This window comes from Lycium barbarum, chromosome 11 (assembly GCF_019175385.1).
Source record: "Lycium barbarum isolate Lr01 chromosome 11, ASM1917538v2, whole genome shotgun sequence".
Lineage (NCBI taxonomy): Eukaryota > Viridiplantae > Streptophyta > Magnoliopsida > Solanales > Solanaceae > Lycium > Lycium barbarum.
In genome coordinates this window covers 114,474,511-114,495,367 of record NC_083347.1, presented here as the reverse complement: position 1 = coordinate 114,495,367, position 20,857 = coordinate 114,474,511, and the positions used below count along the sequence as shown (strand labels likewise).

Here is a 20,857-nt window from a genome sequence, read left to right as displayed (position 1 = left end):
ATGGATACTCCAATAGCAAGAGGTGAAACTTTAAGCCTTGAAATGTGTCCAGAGACTGAAAAAGAAAAGGAAGACATGTCTCGAGTTCCATATTCTAGTGTTGTCAGGAGCTTGATGTACGCTATGATGTGTACTCGTCCGGACATTTGTTATGTCGTAGGTCTGGTTAGCAGGTATCAGTTCAATCCTGGAAGAGGTCATTGGAAAGCTGTGAAGAGGATCTTCCGATACCTAAAGGGAACTGTTGATTATTCACTATGTTATAGTGGAAATGATTTACACTTGAGAGGATACACAGATGCTGATTGGGGTGGTGACCGGAACGATAGAAAACCGACATCCGGTTTTGCTTTCTTACTTAATGGTGGTGCTATTTCATGGAAAGGTAAGAAACAAACTTGCACGACTCTTTCAACTATGGAAGTTGAGTTTGTGGCTTGTGCATCTGCAGTACAAGAAGCTGTTTGGTTAAAAAGATTCTTTGAGCATTTGGACGTAGAAAATAATTCTCAAGGATCAATGATTTTACATTGTGATAGTCAAGCGGCTATTGCATACACAAAGGATCCTAAGTATCACAGCAAAACCAAACACATTGACATCAAGTATAACTTTGTAAGAGACACAGTAGCAAGTGGAGAAGTAACTTTACAATACATACCTACGCGAGAAATGATAGCTGATCCTTTTACAAAGGCGATATCTGGAGACCTATTTGAGAAACATATTATGGCTCTAGGTTTGCGTAGGATATGATTATATTTTTGTATTGTAAAATGACTTGGTTGTTAAAATATTTTCATCAACATTTGACTCTTGAATTTGTGTCCATATCTTATATGCATGTGATGATGTAATTTTATTGATGAAGTGTGTCGAACAAGTCGTGAGATTGGCTCTCTCACACGAGAAATCGCCTCTTACTTTGAGTAACGTGAAGAGATAAGTTCCACCACTATGTTATGACTTGTTTTGTAAGCCAGATATTTGTTTCTCTAAGAAGATGGATTTGAGGATCATTGAAGAGAGAAACTCGGGTTAGACATTTTAGAGATGTCTAGATCAAGATTTGTACAGTGTTGAATGAGTAAAAGAATGAGACACACGCGCCAATATAAGGTGAGAACACTGTAGCACGTGTTTCATGCCACGTGTGCTAAGCGACCAATGGGTTAATGGAGAATGGATCCCTGCTTCTTCATTGTGTGAGACCCGAAAAGTTACATTAACTTTTCAATGGAATACCCTTTGACCTTTGACTGTTTCTTGAAGTTTCAATCAGTGTTGCTACTTTAGCATGTTACTAATAGCCATGAGTGATTCGGCAATGCAGTGCATGTCTAGGAAATCAGTTGATTTGAAACAAACAGATTCAAGTAGAAAGGGAAGACAATTAAAATTATTAATTTAACTTCAATTCATAGGCCGGCCATTGCACTTGCCATACGGTATCAAGTGTAATTGTGGATATAAAGTTAAACATGAACTCGATTGCACCTCTTTAGAGGACGAGGGATCGGATAATTAGCTACTGGAGTAGCGAATGATGTCTGGGGTATTGCGAGTAATAAGATCCTTGTGTTAGTAGTGAATCTCTTCTGTATGTGATTGGATTTCTATGTGGAGCTCTTGTACAACCTTAATAGGTTTGGAATGCTATAGCTCTTGAAGCTCGCAGGTCGCACGAACTATTTGTCAGTATGAATTATGTGTGTTATTGACATGGTACTGATTTGAGTCCAGTCCACCATGTGCGAAGTGGGAGATGTTGGATATTGGTAATGGGTCGCGGGTCGCCCATGTGGACTGACCCGACCCGGTTTTTTATTCTGAAGTGATAAGATGAAAATTAACTTCCCTTGAGAAGTTACCAACACAGTAAAAAGTCCTTGAGAAGTTACCAACACAAAAAAGAAACGTTATAGTGGGATAATATTATGGGAATGTGCTGGTGTTGGTTTCTTTCACTTTATCAACCGTAAAAACATAACCTCCTCTTTTATATATGAAAAATACTCGAGCATTCTCCATAGATACACAGAATAGAATAACACACAGTAAAGAAAAGAGTGAAGTAAAAGACATCTAGTTCGTGAAAAAGTACTCCGTTTCCAAGTGAGACGAAGTCAGATTTGGAGTAATTTTTGTGGTGATCTTGTGCAAAACTTCCGCTGCTAATAGGTACATCATCTTTGTTCTTGTTTCAAGATATGAAAACCTTCAACAAATACAAAGAGAGAATAAAAGCAAAGTCTGCACCTATTGGTTTTAAGTATATTAAACAATTAATAAAGAAATGTGCTTTTTATTAATCTTTTATAAAATAAAATAATACTCCTAAAGGCACACTATTTCCTCCACTACAAGAAAGTACAATACTTAATACTATAATTTCACCCCTTTTGTTTTCAGTGCTACAACATTGGAATGTTAATTTTCTAATAAGTTGAACAAAATATTGGTTCATGAACGGGATTAATTAAGATAATTTTCTTTTTCTTAATGGAATTTGTAGAACTGTGAATCTCGTGTACATTGCATTTAGATCGTAAAGTTAATTAAGACCACATTCATAAGTGTTGAAAGTTGTACATCCACCAAATAATATATGGAGAGACTTGGTTGTCTACCAGTTCTCTCAAACAGTGCAGTAAGTAAATAACACAGAATTTTACCGTGGAAACTCCTTGCTCAAGGGATTAAAAACCACGACCTACGACGTAGGATTTCAACTGCACTAGCTAGCGCCGAGCAACTTCAGATTACAACCTCTTGCAATCTAGGAATTTAACTCACATAAATCCCTCACCTTACAATACACCTATTGTAAGCTACAACTCTTGACTACCCTTACCTAAGCATACAATCACGTTTGACTAACTCTAGCCAAACCAACTAATACACTTGACTAACTCTAGCCAAGAGTACCACTCAAAAGCTACAAACAACTTCTGAGAATTCAAAACACCTACAAACAGCTTCTTAAAATAGAAGAGTAGGTTTACAGTTTAAAGAACAAATAAACAAAGACTCACTACTACCTAAAGAACGTAGACATAATCTGGTGTCTGGATCAAGTTTTTCAGCTTGTAAGTGGCTTTGTTCTTGAGAGCATTTGAGAACTTGTTGCGGCAAGGATTTGCACAAGATTGTTTAGGTTTTCAAGTGATGCCAATATGTTGGAACATGTTGTATATATATTGTGGAATATGCGGGTGAGATAAAGACCAATCATCCCATGTTTGACTTGAAGCATGGACCGCAGCACTGCTGTACAGTTGTGTAGTTGGCAGTACAACTTTACAGTTGTTGCTGCTGACTGTACGACGTACAGAGAGAGCAGATCGCAAACCAGGTCTCTCTCTATTTCTTTAGCAATTTGGCAATCATCAAAATATAGAATGTGCTTTGTTTTATAAATAAGAGACTACATGTGATACACTTTTAACTTAATTTCATAAAATTTCTTCTGTTTAGACATAAAAATACGTGTGTTTATACATACTATATATCTATATCTCTAATGTATTAGAAATGAGAGTTGGAGGACGAACAGCAGTTTGCTTCATCCCTCAAGGGTAATTTGGGTATTCTTGAATTGTTGGTGCTTTAAAGAACTTGTACTAGATTGCTTTGTAGATGTACCTTTGCAATCTTGGACAAAAGAATTCAGCCCATGTTGGATTTATTACTTATGTTTGCCAAAAGCTGTACTTTAGCTTTTTGGTATGCGTGGATCCCATTAGCTTTTTATATTTGAGACTTTCTCTGCATTTGTTGGAGTTATCCTTTAAATCTGTGGGTCCCATTACAACAATACATAACTTACACTTTCAGTAATATTGTCTTGATTGATTGAATTTTTATAATTAAAAAATATGTAAATTGTTATCAAATTTTCTTTTCTATTATATATAAGTGTCCAAGGGGGACTAACACAGCGATGAATACTTGTACCAAAAATTATATAAATTGTACACTTTAACCAACTAATTTTTTATCTCATGTGGACATATGTCATAGTACTGAATATTTATTCTCTTCTCATGTATATACATATGCACTTCAATTTTAATTCTCCAACACATTTATTTCCTCCGGACACTTTTCACTTTTCACTTTCCTTAAGAATTAATAAATGAAGTACTACTCCCTCCCATATTACTTGCCACATTACTAAAAATTCTAATATATATAAGTGTCCAAGGGGGGCGAACACAACAACAACAAATTGTACAAAAAGTTGTCTAAGTTGTATGTACTCCTTCTATCCCATATTACTTGGCCACATTACTAAAAATATATGTCCAAATTACTTGTTCATTTATAAAACTAAGATTAATTAATTAATTAATTCCCATCTTACCCTTAGTATTAAATGTTCTTGAAAATAGTCAATTTTGATTAGAAAATATCTATCGGAGAAAGATAGAGGTAAGATAGTAAAATACATCTTTTATTTATGATTTCTTAAGGACGTGCAAAAGTGAAAGTGGGCAAGTAATATTCTCTTCTCATGTATACACGTATGTGCTTCAATTATAATTCTCCGACACATTTATTTCCTCCGTGCATTTTTACTTTTTCAATTTTGACTTTTCACGTTCTTTAACAACTTTTGACTTTTACGACAACAACAAATTGTTCAAAAAGCTGTCTGAGTTGTACACTAAATTTGGACTTATTTCAATTGTACTTGGTTTCTTTCTTTTTTTCCAGTTGTGGGTCCACTTCATTTAACAGCCACCTATTCTCTGTACACGTGTATTCTAACTTTTATGTTATTATATTTTTTTACTTCTACACTTCATTTTATTAGTCTGTTATAGAAAATACATGAAATTGTACTCTAAGCAGAGACTAACATGTATACATTTGGTTTCTTTCCTTTTTTTTTCAAGTTGTAGGTCCACTTTAAGTACTATTACTTAGTTTGTCACCTATTCTCTGTACACGTGTATTCCACTTTTTCGTTATCATATTTCTTTACTTCTACACTTCATTTTATTACTCTATTATAGAAAGCACATGAAATTGTACTCTAAGTAGGGACTAACATGTGTACATTTCAGAAGTTTAACATTACTTCTACCTCTTTTGTGTTTACTTTTTAAGTCCCCATGTGTCCGCAGTGTCTCAATTGTTCTTTCATTTCCTTCATTTGACATATAGTCCCTCTGTCTCAATTTAAGTGTCTAAGTTTGACTAGACACGGAGTTTAACAAATAAAGATAGACTTTTGAATCTTATGGTTTTAAATTAAAAATGTGTATAATATAATAAAATATCCTTTGAATCTTGTGATTATAAACTTGACATGTCAGATATTTGAATTGTCAACTTGCTAAATATAAAAAGAGGCGGACATAACTATCACGACCCAAACCGATGAGTCGTGACGAGTGTCTAACCTCTAGTGACCAAACACCCATATACTCATAACTGAACCATACTGAACATCAAGGGCCCATAAGTGACTTAAACTGATCTCATACTGCCTCACGAAAGGGAGACATCATGAACTCTGTACATTTACATACATACAAGCTGAAAGAACAGTACAAGCCAACTAGGCTGCTACATATGTTGTACACAAAAGAATAGGAGCCAACAAGGCTACATCATCTGACATACACATACATCTATCTACAGACCTCTACTGGAATATCAAGCTGTAGAAAAGACGGGACAGGGACCCGTCATACCCACATGCATATACATCATCATAAGAATGGCATACCAAAATAGACTGCACCTCCAGATCAAATGGAACGCACTGACCATTGCTGGATATAGAGGTTCTACGGAGCTGGACCACCTGTCTGTCTACCTGAACCTGCGAGCATGAACGCAGCCCCTCGAACAATAGGGGAATCAGTACGGATAATGTACTGAGTATGTAAGGCATAAGAGTAACATAAGTATAAGCATAAGAATCATGAACGGAATCTGGAACTCAAAGTTAACTGACTGTCTACATAGATTTGTATGAACAAGTATCTGCATAACTGACAATGCCTCTGTGGGCGCATAATCTGCATGCTCTCAATAATAATCATGCTCATGTATATAAATATAGGTCATAGTGCTGAGGAACGTTCAGTACGATCCATATTCCATATAATAGTGTCGAGGAACATACGGTCCGATCCATATATCATATAAATGTCGAGGAACGTACGACCCGATCCATATATCATCATTAAGGTGCATCAGCTGATCAGGTGGTAATGCATATATAGCGCCTATCCATTATCCCATACCCCATGTACATATAATATACGCGTATATAACGCCTTCTGGTCATGGGTCAATATGCTTATGTGTATGAATGCAATGCGTAACTGAAATGTATAAATAGAACTCTCGGAGTACATAAGGTCATAGTACCTCCGATGGGCAACTTTTGAGCTAACATCATCAACATAAGTAATCTCAAGACCCATGAACAGAAGGAACAATCATACGGGGTATATGGACATCAAAGACTGAAATACTCCTAATACTTCTAAGAGTAGAGTAATATGGAAGCTCATTAAATCGCTTGTTGGCTCATAACATAGGATTATGCCAAAATGAAGAAGGAATATCCTTAACATACCTTAACGTCTCCTTAATCGTTTAACATTCTCCTTCCACGTTCACAAGATCTACATTTAAAAGGATCATACTAAGGTTAAGTCTTAAAGACACTCTTAAGTTCAAACTAGAATAATTCATGAGCTAGAGAAAATTGGGCAGCATTTCCTTTGTTTCATTGACTTTCTCCATATAATAGACAACTCCCAAATATCAATAGCAACATCCATAATATCATAGTCAAGAGGCTTCTTCAAGTTAAGCATTGTCCAATCCTCAAAACTCCTTGTTAAGGTCATCCGTAACAATAGCTACAACACAACACCATATTCACTTACATACAATACTTCCTCAACATCATTAGTACCTCCCCCTCCCCCTCCCCCCCTCCCCCCCAATAAAATTATACTCATAGCATACTAAGAATCATGACTCAAGTTAATTTACTACTCAAAAATATCATTAAATTCATATTTGAGCTTCATCTTCTACTTTCTTCCCTCATCCAAGTTATTCAACAACCAAATACTTTTACTAACATGGAAACAAGTATAGAAACTCACCTTAATCACACAAGAGCAAGCTTTGAATCAAATCATTCACTTGAATGAAGCCCCAACTTCAATCACCAAAGAAAATCTTGAATTCTACAAACCCTAGTGAGCCTTTGAACAATTGGACCCTTTAATTCTTGCTATTTGATCTATGATCTCTCTTGGGTTGTGTGGATATGCTTGAGAGAAGGTTCTAGAGCTTTTAGGACTTTGGGAAAAGTTGGAAATGAAATAAATGAACTAGGGTCGTCCATCTATAAAAAAATAAAAGTTGGCCCGACCTGATTATACGGACCTTTATACGGTCCGTATAAATGGACCATATAATCCCACCATATTTTACCCATCTCTGGACTGGTTATACAGACCATTATACGGGTCGTATAAGTTATACGATCCGTATAAGTGGCCGTATAACCCATATTTTTTTGAAACTTTCTCGCGTGGATTCTTTCAACCTCCAATCCTTATGGAACCTTATTGACACGTATATAATACTTCATCAACCATCTAAGGGACCTTATATCTCTTCCTCAAGGTGATTCTAGGCAATGCATAACTCAAATGATACGAAATTTCCCAAAACATGGCCCAACCTTATCTTTCTCTGACGAACTTACTTCTTTAGCCTCAAATTCCTTTGGAATCTTAATTAGAATCATCGAACATCCTTCTTCACCTTACGAAGGCTTCATGTCCACTTTAGATTTACATTGGCATGTTCATAATGCGAGCGACATGAAATTCCAAGGTGTAACAATAACCAAAATAAGACAAATTTTAACAACAATTGAGAAATTAAGGGGAAAAATAAGAGGAAAAGAAACAAAATACTGCTTGGTGGTTCATATAGTTGGTACTCTGAATTAGAGATTTTGTTTTAATTTGTCCTTTTTAAATTGTAGTTTTGCTATTAATTTTGATGAGTTTATTCTAAAAATTTCTTTGTTAATTAGATCTAACGCAATGTCTCAATTGTTCTCTCATTTGACATATACTCCCTCTGTCTCAATTTAACTGTCTAAGTTTGACTAGACACGAAATTTAAGAGATAAAGATAAACTTTTGAATTTTTCTGGTTCTAAATTAAAAATGTGTATAATCTAATAAAATATCCTTTAAATCTTTTGATTATAAACTTGACATAATATGGAGACTGACTAAGGAGAGCTGCTTGGTAGTTCATATAGTTGGTACTTTGAGTTTGACATTTTGTTTTAATTTTTCCTGTTTAAACTAGAGTTTGTGGTTCTAAATTAAAAATGTGTATAATATAATAAAATATCTTTTGAATCTTGTGATTATAAACTTGACATGTAAGATATTTGAATTGTCAGCTTACTAAATATAAAAAGAGGTGAACATAACCAAACTAAGATAAATTTTAATAACAATTGAGAAATTAAGGGGGAAAATTAGAGGAAAAGGAAAAAAATGGAGACTAACTAGGAAGAATCGCGGTATCTTTTGCAAAATATACAAATCATAAACACTAACTAATGTGACTAACCAAATTAATCATGTTAGGCCCCGTGCGTCGCACGGGCATAGTTTGCTAGTTATACACATAACACGGGTTTAATAGTTCAAAGTTTGTGAGGCAATGAGAATTTGAGCAATGGAAATATCCTATACATTGCATTTAGCTCGTAAGATTAAAATAATTAACATTCATGAGACTATACTTGATATAGATATACTTTTTCACATTTTTTTTCCACAGATACTCGAACCAGCTTGTGCGGATTTTGATTATTCCATTAAATGTATGCTTATACATTAATTATCTTATAAATAATAGTATACTCCGAAAGGCACACGCACTAGTTAACTCCACTACAAGAAAGCATCACTAATAGCTTCATCCCTTTTGTTTTCAGTGCTAGAATAAGAGTTGTTATTTTCATAAGTTTTGATGAGATATTCTAAAATCTTTTGTTCAACTTGCATTTGAGGTATCCTCTTTTCTGCTGACTGTAATAGTAAAGTTTCAAGGAGATATACTTTGAATAAACATGAATCACATGATTAAGATAGGAGGGATAAAATCTCTTTATCTTTAATTAGAAATTTCAGATTCGAAATCTCGAATGAAATGAATTTTGATAGAAAATGTCTTCCTCTATAATAATGGGTCTTATATATACAAATTTGAATTACTCGATATTCAAAATGAATACAAAAATCAGGTTAAAAATACAATGAATCAATTACACGAATAAAAGAAAAGAGGTGCAAATATACTCCTCAATTGCGATTTAGAGCAGATATACCATTCGTTAAAAAGGTGATGTGTATATGCCCCTACCATTACACAAATGAAGCAACTATACCCCTGCCGTCACAGAAATGGTGCAAATTACCCTTTTCACTGCCAATTTTTTTTTGACAAATCATTTATCTTGTCTTTTAATTAAGAAAATGTCAAGTGACTTTAAAAAAAAAAACTCTACCCATTTTTTTTTTCAGCAGACTTTTTTTTAGAAAGCCACGAAATAATTTTTTTCCTAGTGGGTCGTCTCGTTTGTTTTAAAAAATATTTACTTGGCTTTTAAAAAAAAAATTTACCCTTTTTTTAAACGAACCAGATCCGAGCCACAAAAAAAATTACCACGTGACTTAAGTGTCACGCCCCGAACCATGGCCTAGGCGAAACACGGCACTCGGTGCCATACTACATGTGGTCGAGCGAACCACATGGCTTGCTAAATCATTTTGAGACGTATCATAAGCGGAATAAGACATGAATGCATAGTGAGCCTTTGTAAAACATAGTAAGTCATAATATTAAATAGAAATACTTGTTTAAATCATGAATGCAGATAATATCATAAATTAGCCAAAATAGCTAACCGACTCTGAAAGTCTAACATAACATAACTGACTTGTCTAGTCTATGAAACATCTATCATGAGTCTGACTGGAAAACATACTAGCTGGGACAAGGCCCCCAGCATACCTTTAAATGCATAACTAATAAAATAAATATAACGGACTAAAACCCCGAATGATATGGGCCTCACCAATAAGCTGATACGAGTGAAACCTACTGAGTAGATGTGGCGTCCTGTAAATTCGTACCTGCATCATAAAATGCAGGCCCCCGGGCAATAAAAAGGGACGTCAGTACATTGAATGTACTAGTATGTAAAGTAACTGAATGAAATAACATGGGACATGGAAATAACTTAATAGAGACTGAACTGAAACATGGTCATAAACATGAGTACATATACATAATTAACATGTGTAAAGTATCGTGAGTAGGGAGAGCAGTAAATATACCAACAACATGGTCAGGTACCTGCGTCCTACCAACAGAACACTCATACCTTGCCAGGGATATGAGATTTAATAATATTATGAAAGGATCCAGTCATTATGAGAGATCGTTCTAAGCATGGGTGGAGAGATTCTCATCCTATGGTGGCTACGTAGTTTCAGGCTGTTTGAAGGCTTCTTGGTAATTAATGTAGCTCCCAAAAACATGAACATGAAAAATAAGTGGCACTTGCTGCCCATGGCTTTTCATGAAAGCATAACTTGCATGTACATGGATATCATTTGTATTATTCTTGCATAAACTTATAAAACATATATAACTTTTCTTGAAAATATCATAATAGTTAATAAACTTGTATGTAAGAACCCATGGAATGTAAAGTTCGGGTTTTCATGGATTACAAACAAATTCTCAATAATCATAATGAAATATCAAGAACTCAATGAAGAATAAATAATAATTCAATACATAATATAATCATGGGACATGGACCTAGGGTTATCATGAACATGATTAAAAACCCTAGTTTTCATAAAGCTTCATACTTTTATGGACGAAGAGGCGTGGGGAAGAACAATGATGTTCCCACACGTAGATAGTACCCCTACATACCTTAATCGCTCCAAAAGTTGAATTAAAGACTTGACTTTGATGAATAACTCCAAAAGCTAGAATCTTGATCTTTATGTGGGTTTCTTGAAAACCCTAGGTCAGGAATGATGAGTTCTTGATTAGTATCATGGGTACATGTCAAAATTAACTTGGAATGACTTAGGATGGCCTTCCTTAGAGTATCTTGAGTTTAGAAGAGAAGAATTTCGTCCTTAGGGTTTGAAGAATGAAAAATGGGAACAAAATAAGACCATACCCATTTTAAACGAGTTTTCTGCCAAAAACGGGCAATGTACGTCCTAGGATGTACGACCCGTACTTGAAAGTACGTCCAACACTCCTTGCGTCACTGGGTGAAATTTCTGGTGAAAATTTAGCTCTGCCATCCTTCAGTAAAATGGCCATAACCCTTTGTATAAATATCTGTTTGACCTCCATAATATACCATTGGTAAGGTATTTCAAAGATCTACAACTTCCTAGAAGGACGTTTTCTCAAATTACTAACATAATTGCTCGAAAACTGGCCATGAATGAAGACTATCTCAGATTTAGACGGATTTAGAAGGCCTTAAGGACTTCACATTTTGGTTTGACTTCAAAACGATTATTTATTGCCTGAAATCATCCCAAAGGGATTCATATAACTAACATGTCATTATAATGCCAATATTATCCATTAGGACCTAACTCGAACTTATGGGATGTTACCGATATGGTTTAGTATGAGAGTACGAGGTGTTACAATATCTGCCCCTTGGGATCATTCCTCCTCGAATGATGGGTCCTGGTTAAGATTGGGACTGAACATGGCTTGAATACACGAACACGAAGGAACATAACATGAAACATGGGGCCTGAAATGACGCGATTACATGGAAACATGAATACTAAAGCATGAGCCATGAGCGCTGGCTACATGACATGAGCATGAAACATGAGACATGACATGACATGACATGAGGTATGGAAAGTTACCTTGAGAGTTCTCTGCTTGTTGTTCAAACAAAAATGGGTACTTGGATTTCATATCCTCCTCGGCTTCCCATGTAGCTTCCTCAACTTTTTGACTTCTGCATAACACTTTTACTGAGGCCACATCCTTAGTTCTCAACCAGCGAACTTGACGATCAAGAATGGCTACGGGGATCTTGTCATAGGTCAAACCATTCTTAACTGTTATAGCATCAGCAGGAACAACCAACGACGGGTCTCTTACACACTTCCTCAGCATAGACACATGAAACACTGGATGTACAGCAGCCAACTCTTGTGGCAACTCAAGTTCATAAGCTACTACACTGACCTTTCGCAGAATTCTGTAAGGTCCAATATATCTGGGACTGAATTTGCCTTTCTTGCCAAATCTCATAACACCCTTCATGGGTAAGACTTTAAGGAACTCCCAATCATTAACTTGGAATTCTAAGTCCCTTCACCTCACGTCCATGTAAGACTTTTGGCGACTCTGAGCCGTTTTCAAACGCTTTTGAATTAACTTGAGTTTCTCTGTAGCCTGATAAACCAAATCTGGCCTTAACAATTCTGCTTCACCAACTTCAAACCAACCAATCGGTGACTACACCTTCGCCCATACAGAGCTTCAAACGGTGCTATCCCAATGCTTGCATAATAATTGTTATTATAAGAAAACTCAAAGAGAGGTAGGTGATCATCCCATTACCTTTAAAATCTAGGACACATGCTCTCAACATATCCTCAAGAGTCTGAATAGTACACTCTGCCTGGCCATCTGTCTGTGGATGAAAAGCCGTGCTGAGGTTCACCTTGGTACCCAATCATTTCTGAAAGGATTTCCAGAAGTTCGTTGTGAACTGAGCACCACGATCTGAAATAATGGACACTGGGGTCCCATGCAATTTGACAATTTCATTAACATACAACTTGGCGTAATCTTCTACTAAATCTGTGGTCTTGACTGGCAAAATGTGTGCCGACTTAGTAAGTCGATCAATGATCACCCAAATAGATTTATGTCTCCTAACTGAACGAGGTAGACCTGATAATAAATCCATATTGATCATTTCCCATTTCCAGACAGGAATATCAATATTCTGAGCCAAGCCACTAGGCCGCTGGTCTTCGGCTTTCACTTGCTGACAATTCGTACACTTAGCTACAAAATCTGCTACATTCTTCTTCATATGATTCCACCAATAAATCTCCTTAAGATCATGGTACATCTTAGTAGAACCTGGTTGAATGGAATACCTGGAGTTGTGAGCTTCTGACATGATTCGCTCTCTAAGCCCATCTACATCTGGAACACACAATCTGTCTAGGAACCTCAAGGTACCATCATCTCCCCCTTGTTCGAAAATCGGCGTTTTATGCTTGTGAATCCCTTCTCTCAGCTGCATCATTTCTTGTTTATCATTTTATTATATATTCATATGGCGGTGTTCTGCGACGGAGCCATGATTTTTACTAAGGGAAATCAAAATATAAAGAAGTACACACGAAAGAAGCCCAAAGAACTATAGTAAAAAAATTTACTTATCTACACACTGTAATTATCTAAATAAGGGTGGTGCAACTGGTGGTGTATGATTGTGAACAGAGTTAAAAAGATACACATTTGGCACATAACGAAAGTGGAACTTTAAATGTGTCACATCTTTATTCTTATGAGACCATGTCATTAATGGTAACACGAGAAGTTTAAGGTTTATAAATATAGAAATGTGATATTTTCTGTTAGCAGACTAAGAAGAGTGTATACGGTAAAAATCGGATATATGTTAAACCGGTAAGGCCGGAGACCGAGGGAAGAAAGGGACAAGCACGTGCACGAAGACTTTCTTTCTGGACCGGAGGAGTGCTTGAATCGAAGAAAAGGAAGGGCATCATTTGGTCCGGCTTATCCATAGCCGAGTTGGTCGTGGCCGTTGGTCCGTTTGATCATGGCCGTTGGTCCGTGTGATCGTGGCCGTTGGTCCGGGTGATCCGTTACACAATTGACACTCGTCAATATCGTTCTGCCACATTGTGCTGCCAATCGTACGGGTGTCAGACCGTACAACCAACCTTATCCATTTTAGGGTTATTCTTTATTCTTTAGGGCCTTATGATGTATGAAGCCCATGAGGCAAAACTATAAATAGGGGTCATTACCCTACTTTTAGGGGTTGGCTTCTCAGATCTATAACATATTGTAATAGCAAAATTTACAACATTCTCTTACTTATTATCTGATTTTGGTCCGAATTCTTTGTGTTCTTCTTATATTTGTTCAATAAAGCAATATCATATACTATTTAATACACGCATTATTACAACCCATCAATCACTTTTCAGTTTACTTATAGCTCATTTTGAGCCATTTTATCTCAAGCAAGAATAGATTAAAGTTCAACCACATATCATATACCTCACTCATAAATTTAATTGATTATCCAAATTTGGGGTAAACAGTTTGGCGCCCACCGTGGGGCTAGGATAATAGTGGTCTTTGATCTTTACACATCTCTTACCCGTCAGAATCGAAAAAATCCGTTCTCTGTGAAACGGACCAAATGGCTAACAGTGGATAATCTGGTCACGTCAATAACAACGAAATCGTGGCCGAACATGAAGACAGTGGACCACGAGGATTACCAAATCCTGCTGACCCGAACCCCGTTAATTCGAGGAAGGGCCTCAACCGGCAAAACACCGTGGACCAGGAGAATGCCGCCCAGCCGGCCACTGATCCTTTAAATACTCACAATTCAATTACTTTGTCCCGGACACAGGGCCGGAAAGAACCGGATACCCCGAATGATAATATTGACTTACGTTTAATTTTTGAAAAGTTGCAGGAACAGAGAACAGCGATTGCCGAACAAGGAATCGCGATAGCCCAGTTGCAAAACAGAAGAGATAAAACGACCCAGAGAAGGCGAAGGGCGTTGCTGAACCCAAAAGAGATGAGGCACGGATGGTTGAAAGCAATGGGTCCGGAGTTGGTTCATCCAACAAGGTTCTGAGAATGCTCGAAACACTGGCAAAGCGGGTAGACTCGACCGAAAAGAGGGTGGAAACCTACAACTCTCGGGTAGATCAAATCCCGGGGGCTCCGCCTATTTTGAAAGGGCTGGATTCGAAGAGGTACATCCAAAGGCCTTTTCCTCCGAGTGCGGCTCCGAAATTGATCCCGAAAAGGTTCAAAATGCCAGATATCCAGAAATATGACGGCACAACGGACCCTCACGAACACGTGACCTCATACACCTACGCTATAAAAGTCAATGATATGGAAGAAGATGAAATCGAATCCGTGTTGCTGAAAAAGTTCGGGGAAACTCTGTCAAAAGGAGCATTGACCTGTTACGACCATCTGCCTGAGCATTCAATCACTTCTTTCGAAATGCTCGCCGATGCGTTCGTAAAAGCACACTCTTGAGCCAAAAAGGTGCAAGCTCGGAAGTCGGATATTTTCCGTATAGCCCAAAGAGACGATGAGTTACTGCGTGAATTTATCAACCGATTCCAAAGGGAACGGATGGAGCTCCCCCCGGTTCCGGAGGAATGGACTGCACAAGCTTTCACAAAGGGGCTCAATGTGCGGAGCTCGACGGCTTCGTTCAAATTAAAGGAAAGCTTGCTGGAATACGAGGCTGGGACGTGGGCAGATGTCCATAACCGATACGAGTCAAAGATTCGGGTGGAGGATGACCAACTCGAGCTTCCCCCGGGGCCAGTAAATATGAACAAAAGTTTTGAGAGAGCAAGGAAAAATTACGAACCGGAGGCCAGATCATCGAGGGAAAGGTATCGGCCATATTCTCATTTGGAAAAACCAAGCTTCAGGTCGAAGAAATCCAGGGTTGGCCCGAGCCATTTCTACGGTCGGGGTGATAAACGGGTCGAGCGCCCATCGAACAGTCGGGGTCTCTCATTCAGGAGCGATGCCGGAAGCTCTGCCGGCAACAAAGACTTGCCGAGGATATCGGAGTACAATTTCAACGTCAACACCTCAGACCTCGTCTCGGCTATTGATGTGCCGCGATTTTTTGGCATATTCGACGCCTTTTTACTATGAAATTTGATTGTTTTCAAGTAAGTCCGGTGCTCGTTAATATGTTTTGTTATGTTTTAGGAAAACAATGGCCCAAAAGCAAAAAAGCAAAGAACAAAGGAAAAATTGGCCAGAAATGAAGAATCGACGTTCCGTCGATCAGCCGACGAACCGTCCTTTGAAGCGTCGATAAGCTCGATTTTCCAGTGATGAAAAGTTGAACACGACAAAGGACGGAGGCATCGACGAAGCGTCGAACTGATCGACGTTTCGTCGTTTGTGTCGTCAAGCAGGATATCTCAACAAGAGGAGAAAAAGACGGAACACTCGACGGAGCGTCGAACTGGTCGAAGGCACCGTCGAATGGAACACATTGTTGAAGGTACAAAGGACGGAGAAATCGAGGGATCGTCGAACGATCGACGGTCCGTCGATCTTGCTATCGGGGGCACTTTTGTCAGTTTCTGCTGTGTGTTTTTGGAGCCTATTTAAAGAACATTTTAGGTTTTTGTTTGCATCCTGATTTTATTGTAACCACTTAAAAAGTTCCTTTGGTGGGTGAGCATTGAATACTCCCCTTTTAGAGCTTAGTGAAGACAACAAGATTCCATTTTCCATCATCTTTATTACACTTTGTAAGCTTTATGTCTCATTTATTGCTTACTACTTTTGAGACCATAATGTGTGAGTAGTTTCTTTAATCAAATTTGTGGACCCAAATGATGGGTGCTATGTAATGGGTATCTAACATTGTATATATATATATAATGGGTTGTGATGTGTTTTATTATTTCTCATATTCATTGTTCTATAAGTGGTTGCAAACACTTGTTCATGCACAAACCCTAGTTTATTTGAAAAGATGAACTAGTGTGTGATTTGAAATAATATAACAAGGACTCGGGGCGCTAACCCTCGTTTAATGAACTCGCTTAGGGATAAGATGAGTTCTACTTGGCATATTTAATCAACCTTATTTATAACTTTTCTGCATTTGGGAAAATCATGAAAAGAAATACTTTCTAACTGTTGGAAAATATTAGAAAGTGTATTAGAGATTAAGTGCAGACATAACCTCGACCCATTAGAAATATATCATATTGACACCCATAGCATAACATCTAATGGGGACACAACTTTGGTTCTCAAAATCTAAATAAATTCTAAACACTTCAAAAATTGTTATTCCAAACCAAATCTTTTTTCAAAACATTCGGAATAGGATTAAAGCATTTAAAGACTAGTATCGCATACAATTAGTACCCTTTTCTCTCCATATTCCCTGTGGGATTCGACCCCAACCTTTTTTGGGTTACTATATTTGACAACGTCCGCTTTACGCCATTAATAGGTGTAATTTGAGCGTATCAGCTATTGGTCGTGTCCCGGATGTAAGATGGCCGAGACCTCTAAGGTCGGATCCGGGCCAACGGGACCCGAACATGATGTGTGAATATCATGGAACCCATGGACACAGAACTGAGGATTGTCGCCAGTTAAGAGAGGAGGTAGCCCGGTTACTGAAGAATGACCATCTCCGAGAATTGCTGAGTGAAAGAGCCAAAGGTCACTACAAGGAAAGGGAGACTCATAAAAGGGCCGAGCCAGTAGAACCCCAACATATAATCAGCATGATAATCGGGGGCACCGATACCCCACGAGGGCCGGTGACGAAACGAACCAAGGTTTCTGCTGTGCGTGAAAAGCGCGGTCGGGATTATATATCCGAGGGTTCCATCTCTTTCAGCAATGAGGACGCAGAAGATATCATTCAACCGCATAATGATGCATTGGTAATCTCTATTCTTATTTTTAAAACTCAAATTAAGCGTATTTTGATTGACCCAGGTAGCTCGGCTAACATCATTCGGTGGAGAGTGGTCGAACAGCTAAGGCTACTCGATCAGATTGTACCGGTAACCCAGGTACTCAGCGGATTCAACATGGCGAGCAAAACCACAAAGGGGGAGATCTTATTGCCGGTAAACATCGATGGCACTATCCAGCAAACGGTGTTCTATGTAATCTAAGGAGATATGAAGTATAATGCATTACTGGGTAGACCCTGGATACATAGCATGAGGGTCGTGCCGTCGACATTGCATCAGCTGCTAAAATTCCCGACTCCGCAGGGGACAAAAACCATCCGAGGTAAACAACCCGCTGCAAGGGAGATGTTCGCGGTCGAGGAAGCGACACCTCAGCCCAAAAAATCGGACCAAAACGAAGAAGATTCAACCGGGGGAAAGGACACCAAATAGCAATCAATGCACTCGGGGTTAGATCCGGGGTATGAAGAGGATGATTTCGGTGTATCCAGATCATTCGTCATGCCAGATGACTCGAATGCAACCAAGTCAACAATAGAGGAGCTGGAGCAGATCATCTTGTTTGAATATCTACCGGACATAAAGGTATACCTGGGCACGGGGTTAACCTCGGAGCTCAGGAACAAGTTAATTGAATTTCTTCGAGCTAATGCTAATTGCTTCACATGGTCCCATATAGATATGACAGGTATACCACCGGAAGTAACAACTCACAAGCTCAGCTTAGACGGAAGGTTTCCCCCGGTAAAGCAGAAGAGAAGGCCCATGGCAGAAGCAAAACGCGCCTTCGTAAAAGACGAGGTAACAAAGCTTTTAAAAATAGGCTCTATCCGGGAGGTAAAGTACCTGGACTGGCTAGCTAACGTAGTAGTGGTGCTAAAGAAAGGTAATAAATTTCGAATGTGTGTTGATTACAAGGATCTAAACAAAGCATGCCCGAAGGATTCATTTTCGTTGCCTCACATTGATAGAATGATCGATGCGACGGCCGGGCATGAGATGTTAAGTTTTCTCGATGCCTACTCCGGGTATAACCAAATTCGGATGCACCCGGAGGATCAAGAGAAAACATCCTTTATTACCCGATATGGGACTTACTGTTATAATGTCATGCCTTTTGGATTAAAAAATGCCGGTGCAACTTACCAACGCCTAGTTAATGGGATGTTCGAAGAACAAATAGGGAAAACAATAGAAGTTTATATTGACGACATGGTGGTCAAGTCGCTGGAAACAGAGGACCATTTAAAGTTGCAGGAAACCTTCGATGTACTCCGCATGTATAACATGAAGCTCAACCCGAAAAAATGTGCCTTCGGTGTCCAGTCTGGCAAATTTTTGGGTTTCATGGTGTCAAACCGGGGGATTGAAATCAACCCGGACAAGATCAAGGCCATCGAGGATATCGAGGTAATGAATAACGTCAAAGGAGTGCAGAGGCTCACCGAAAGGATAGCGGCGCTGAGTCGCTTTATATCGAGGTCCTCGGACAAGAGTCTCGCTTCTTCTCCTTACTGAGGAAGAAGAACGACTTCGTTTGGACACCGGAGTGTCAAAGAGCTTTACAAGAATTGAAGAGATACTTATCCAGCCCACCGCTGTTGCACACACCAAAAGCGGACGAGCAGCTTTTTCTCTACCTTGTTGTCTCCGAGGTGGCGGTAAGTGGCGTTTTGGTCCGAGAAGAATCAGGTACGCAATTCCCTATTTATTATGTAAGTAGAACTTTGGGGGATGCGGAGACCCGTTATCCCTACTTGGAAAAATTGGCATTGGCATTGGTAAGCGCTTCTAGAAAACTCAAGCCCTACTTTCAATGTCATCCGATATGTGTAGTGGCTACTTACCCCCTAAAAAACATATGCACAAACCGGAATTATCGGGTAGACTAACTAAATGGGCCGTAGAAATTAGCGGATATGATATTGAATACAAACCTCGGACGGCCATCAAGTCCCAGATCTTGGCTGATTTTGTGGCGGATTTCACTCCGGCTATGGTCCCCGAGGTTGAGAAAGAACTTCTGCTGACCTCGGGGAAAGCCTCGGGTATTTGGTCGCTACACACGGACGGAGCCTCGAACCTCAAAGGTTCCGAGCTAGGAATCGTCCTTAGAACCCCGGCCGGGGATGCCGTTCGACAATCCATTAAAACTGTTAAATTGACTAACAATGAAGCCGAGTATGAGGCTATGATTGCAGGTTTGGAATTAGCCTGGAGTATGGGGGACAAAATAATCGAGGCAAAGTGCGATTCTCTTTTGGTCGTTAACCAGGTGAATGGCGTCTTTGAGGTCAAAGACGAACGGATGCAGAGGTAGCTGAAAAAAGTCCAAGTGATACTACACCGATTTAAAGAATGGACCATACGGCATGTACCGAGGGAGCAGAACAGTGAAACCGATGCATTGGCCAATTTGGGATTTTCGGTCGAAGGGGAAGAAATCAACCCCGGGACTACGGTGCACTTGATGAATACGGCGATAGAAAACGGACACGCCGAAATAAACACAATGGGTTTAATTTGAGATTGGCGCAACAAGTACATCGATTACTTGCGTGATGGAAAGCTCCCGAATGACCCAAAAGAATCACGGTCATTAAGGACGAAAGCTGCGCGTTTCTGCTTGGTAGACGGCCAATTGTATCGATGGTCTTTCTTCGGACCCCTGGCCAAGTGTTTGGGTCCCGGAGAAACGGAGTATGTGATGAGAGAAGTGCACGAAGGAACCTGCGGCAACCACTCCGATGCCGAAGCTCTGGTCCGAAAGATTATCAGGGCGGTTATTACTAGAACCGGATGGAGGAAGATTCAAAGAATTTTATCGGGAAATGTGACAGGTGTCAGAGACATGCACCGATGATTCATCAGCCCGGGGAGTTGCTGCAGTCGGTGGTGTAACCGTGGCCTTTCATGAAGTGGGGAACGGACATTGTTGGTCCATTGCCATGGGCACCAGGTAAAGCCCAATTTATTTTGTT

General features: G+C 38.9%; 1 protein-coding gene across 1 annotated transcript; it reads left to right on the top strand.

Moving 5' to 3' along the window:
• LOC132620149 (secreted RxLR effector protein 161-like) lies at positions 1-756 on the top strand. The gene has a single exon (XM_060334850.1). The coding sequence runs from the start codon at positions 1-3 to the stop codon at positions 754-756; it is 756 nt and encodes a 251-aa protein (XP_060190833.1).
• The last annotated feature ends 20,101 nt before the right edge of the window (positions 757-20,857 follow it).